We start from the raw sequence: 3,689 nt of genomic DNA on the forward strand, positions 1-3,689 counted from the left end.
TTATATTAAAATAGTGGTACATATACCTTTTATTTTGTTATTGTAGTGTTGTTTTAGGTTTCACATGAGATTATGACACTTGCTGCTCAGTTTTCACAGCCTTACCAAGTAACCAACAGTCAAGTTGAATTAACACTCTATCGCTCAAATAAAAAAGAAAAGAAATAAATAGAGATTACCCTGCTTCAATGGTCCTTAACTGGAGTTTTTTTTCTCTTTTGTTGCCTATCAATGGTGCTGCGTAGTCCTTTTTTTACATCTAATATAAACTACGGCTTACTTTCGGTGTGAATTTAGCTATATCTTAACATCTATCAGGAGCACATTTCTTGTCACAGGCTTCTACATCTTGCTCTGCTGGCTTTCAATGCTGCAATGTTGCAGATCATGTCATGTCTTGAACAGAAAGGAGAGTCAGTCTTTGCGAGGAAAGAGTACGCACGAGCTGTCATTTTGTTGGCCAGTCAGGTCAGTCTTTATCATCAATAAAAGAAATATAAAGCTTGTAATGAAACTAATCAAACTCGTGTTGGTGGTCCTATGGTTTCCTGTCTAATATTGCCTCCAGCCGGGGACCAAGGTTTTGGCAACTGTTTCTGTCATGTACTGGATTGCAGTGTAATGCGTAGTTGTGTGAGGTGGGTGGCCTAGAGGGGTCTCCTAACAGATTGAACTTGAGACATAATCCAAACTACTTTGAAAATTTTTTTATCTCCTAACTTATGCCAACTCTTAAATTCCTAACTTATAGGCAAGGCATAGTCAAGTGGCAAGCCGCAAGCCCTTAATTAAGGCTGTACCAGCTTTGGCCCTACACCGGCGCACATGACAGTCGCATGGTAATCAATTTTACTGGTTTGAACCGTTGGCGTTCCAGCTACGGGAGGGAAAGCTTTTTTTCTTCTGGCTTGTCTAAGTTATTAATGTTTAACAAGTGATTAAGGTCCAAATTTCATATTTTTATTACAAGTAAACACAATTTCAATAAATATTTGAGATATGAAATGAATGGGAAAATTGCTGCCCGTTTGGATGAGCTAGTGTTAACAGAAACTGGCCTAATTGGCATTCTTCCCATAATTTTTGCTATATGCTTCTGTCCATTACTGTGCCAATTACTGCAAGAATGTCTATTGGCACGTAGCTGATAATCGATCGGAAGCAGCCTGGAAAACCTGCTTGGGATGGACCTAGTTGAATCAGATTTGTCAAGTTGTAGTAAAAAACTAGTATCTAAAGATGCAGTTGTTCTTCTGTTCTCTGGCATATTGCTTAACCGGCTTTCTCCTTATTCCTGTAGAAAACATTGCCAGTGTTGGTTGCTGTGGTTGAGCAGCTTGGAGGTGCCCTGGGGGAGTCCCGATTTCTGGTCACACCTTGTGTCGCTGCACACATTAATCAGGTTCTCATTGCAAAAACGGTATTGTTATTTGTCACTTGCGTTCTTAGGAGTCATTTCTAATGTCTGAAACTTTATGCAGATCATTATCAATTCTATCCTAGTCAGTTGGTGGCGCCAGTGAGATCAACAATTTGCTAATGTTAAATAACTTCAAGTTCAATTTTGGTGTGTAAAACAGAGAATTAGTCAGGAATTCAATGTTTATCAAGGAATGCTAATGCAAAATGAGGTTACATACTCAGTCATTTGGAAGGAAGCAATCATATTGGGATTATTTTATGCAGAAATGGTTGCTTGCCTGAAGCACTGATATTCTGTCCTGCTTCTACGATCTTCATATTTCTGCCACTCAATGTTTTTAGATAGTTGAATAACAAATGAAAATGTTAATTTTACTTGTCCTTCAGGAAGTGCAGTAAAGGATTTGTGAAGATTATAATACATTTCATCATATCATTTAGAAATTGATCTTACTAGCTTCTATTTGCTCATCACCATCTGGGTGGCTTTTGATGTTGCACTCCAGTGTTATTTTTTTCTGGATGTTAATGAACCTTCCAAAGTATTATACTCTCTCCTGGTTCAGTAAACAACACCGCAGTCAACTACGACCGGCCTATTGAGCGGTAATGCCATTGCGCTTGGAAGGAAGTGGCTCGGAGCCTAAGGAGTGCGATTCGCGCAGACAACTGAGGGCTGGTACTCTCTCCTGCAGCCAAACACTTCTGTTGCAATCTAACCTGCTATTTAAGATCACTTCTTGTTCAGTTCATCAAACACCATTTCATTTCAGAATGCAGCCTACTTTGCAAGTAGTGATCGTATCAGAATGCAGACTATACTCTGTGTGTGCAAGCTAAAGCTACTCTTCTGGCGCCAATTGAAACCGGCAATCTTGCTGGACACCCTAAAAGTCCCTGGTTTTCTGGTACTACACACCATCAAGCTACATGGCTCCAGTGCCTCTCTTTTTCTTTGGGCAAAAGCTGAGACGAGAGGTCCAGCTGTTGTTTCTAACAAGGAGCACAATGTTTTGATCGTTCACCTGGAGTACCGACAAAAGTGTTAATTAGAGCACCTCCAATGTCCTGTACAGGCAAAAGTGTACTGGCGGCCAACTTGCTCCAGCGGCTCTGTGCACGCTTCTTCGCCTCCAATGCTCTGTACTTGGTTTGGTACACGCCCTCCTGGAAGGCGAGTGTTGTGATATGTCGCCAGCTTCAGCTTGACTAGCTGCTACGTACTGTTTATTATTTCCCTTTTTCTTGAGCTGATTTACTGTCTATGTTAGCATTAGCTCCGCATCTAATGAATTTGTTACCACTTCTAGGCCGTGAATGCTCGTACACTGTATTATCCTGGCATTGGAACGGCATATTACTACATGAAGAGGATTTTTAGAATTTTTTAGATGCAGATTACCTGCAAAGGTATCGTATTACTGCAACTTGAATTTTATAGTTAGAATTTGATTTGATATGCCTTTAGTATAGTTTACTAGTATTCGGACTTTTGCCTGTTACGATACTGCATTACCACTACCTATGTTGATTTATTGCTGCATTAGATCTTGTGTGCAACATTTTTTTAATTTTGCGTTGCAGAACCAGCCTAGCAGTGGGGGAAGGCTCTGTAGCCTCCCTGTGCACCTGAGTACTAGGATTGGCTCGGGTGCCCATCTGACTCACAGGACTGACTCGGGTTCCATCTCGTTGTTTTAGTGAATGTCTCGTATCAGTGGCTCGGGTGCCCATCTCACTCTTCAGTGAAGGATACGGGTTTTAACCAATTCACAAATAAGCATTTCTAAATGTTGAAAGAGAAGTGCAACATTGTGTTGAAAACTCAGTTACCCAATAAAAGGAGGGCCTTCGGCCCTTTAGGGGGAACTAAAGGTTTTTCTACGTGACACATGTTTATGAGAAATTATGCAATGTTATTAATATCAACTGTCATTTCGGTATAATGATAACCTATTTATAGCTCATACTTAACCACTTCCTGTAACAATTTACATCATTACCACTCTAACTACTATATTCTCAGCATATTCTGAGATAATTCGGTACATTCCTAAGTACATTGGCATTTCTACAATTCCACCTCTCACTGTCCTCGGATTTCGATGAACGTCATTCCTTCAGTTTGGCCCCTGAAGGTCTACCGCAGATGGGATCTTCGGCGCACCATTGGTTGGCTTCGGCATGGCTTCGCGAATGGGCATTCGGTTGACCTCTGAAGGCCCTTCGTAGGCTTCGTCTGCGGTGTCGACTTCGGCGCTCCCTAC

General features: G+C 41.1%; 1 protein-coding gene across 1 annotated transcript; it reads left to right on the forward strand.

Moving 5' to 3' along the window:
- The first annotated feature begins 375 nt into the window (after positions 1-375).
- LOC133917772 (probable sodium/metabolite cotransporter BASS4, chloroplastic) lies at positions 376-1,523 on the forward strand. The gene is made up of 3 exons (XM_062361631.1): positions 376-468; positions 1,301-1,402; positions 1,482-1,523. Exons 1-3 carry the CDS (start codon positions 376-378, stop codon positions 1,521-1,523), a joined length of 237 nt encoding a protein of 78 aa, XP_062217615.1.
- The last annotated feature ends 2,166 nt before the right edge of the window (positions 1,524-3,689 follow it).

Source organism: Phragmites australis, chromosome 5 (genome assembly GCF_958298935.1).
Source record: "Phragmites australis chromosome 5, lpPhrAust1.1, whole genome shotgun sequence".
NCBI lineage: Eukaryota > Viridiplantae > Streptophyta > Magnoliopsida > Poales > Poaceae > Phragmites > Phragmites australis.

Bases quoted from the DNA above. Each gene is read 5' to 3' on its own strand.
- LOC133917772 (XM_062361631.1), top strand. From the start codon at position 376: ATGTTGCAGATCATGTCATGTCTTGAACAGAAAGGAGAGTCAGTCTTT. The intron at 469-1,300 runs GTCAGTCTTTAT...TTATTCCTGTAG, and splicing joins TCATTTTGTTGGCCAGTCAG to AAAACATTGCCAGTGTTGGT. The intron at 1,403-1,481 runs GTTCTCATTGCA...AACTTTATGCAG, and splicing joins TCGCTGCACACATTAATCAG to ATCATTATCAATTCTATCCT.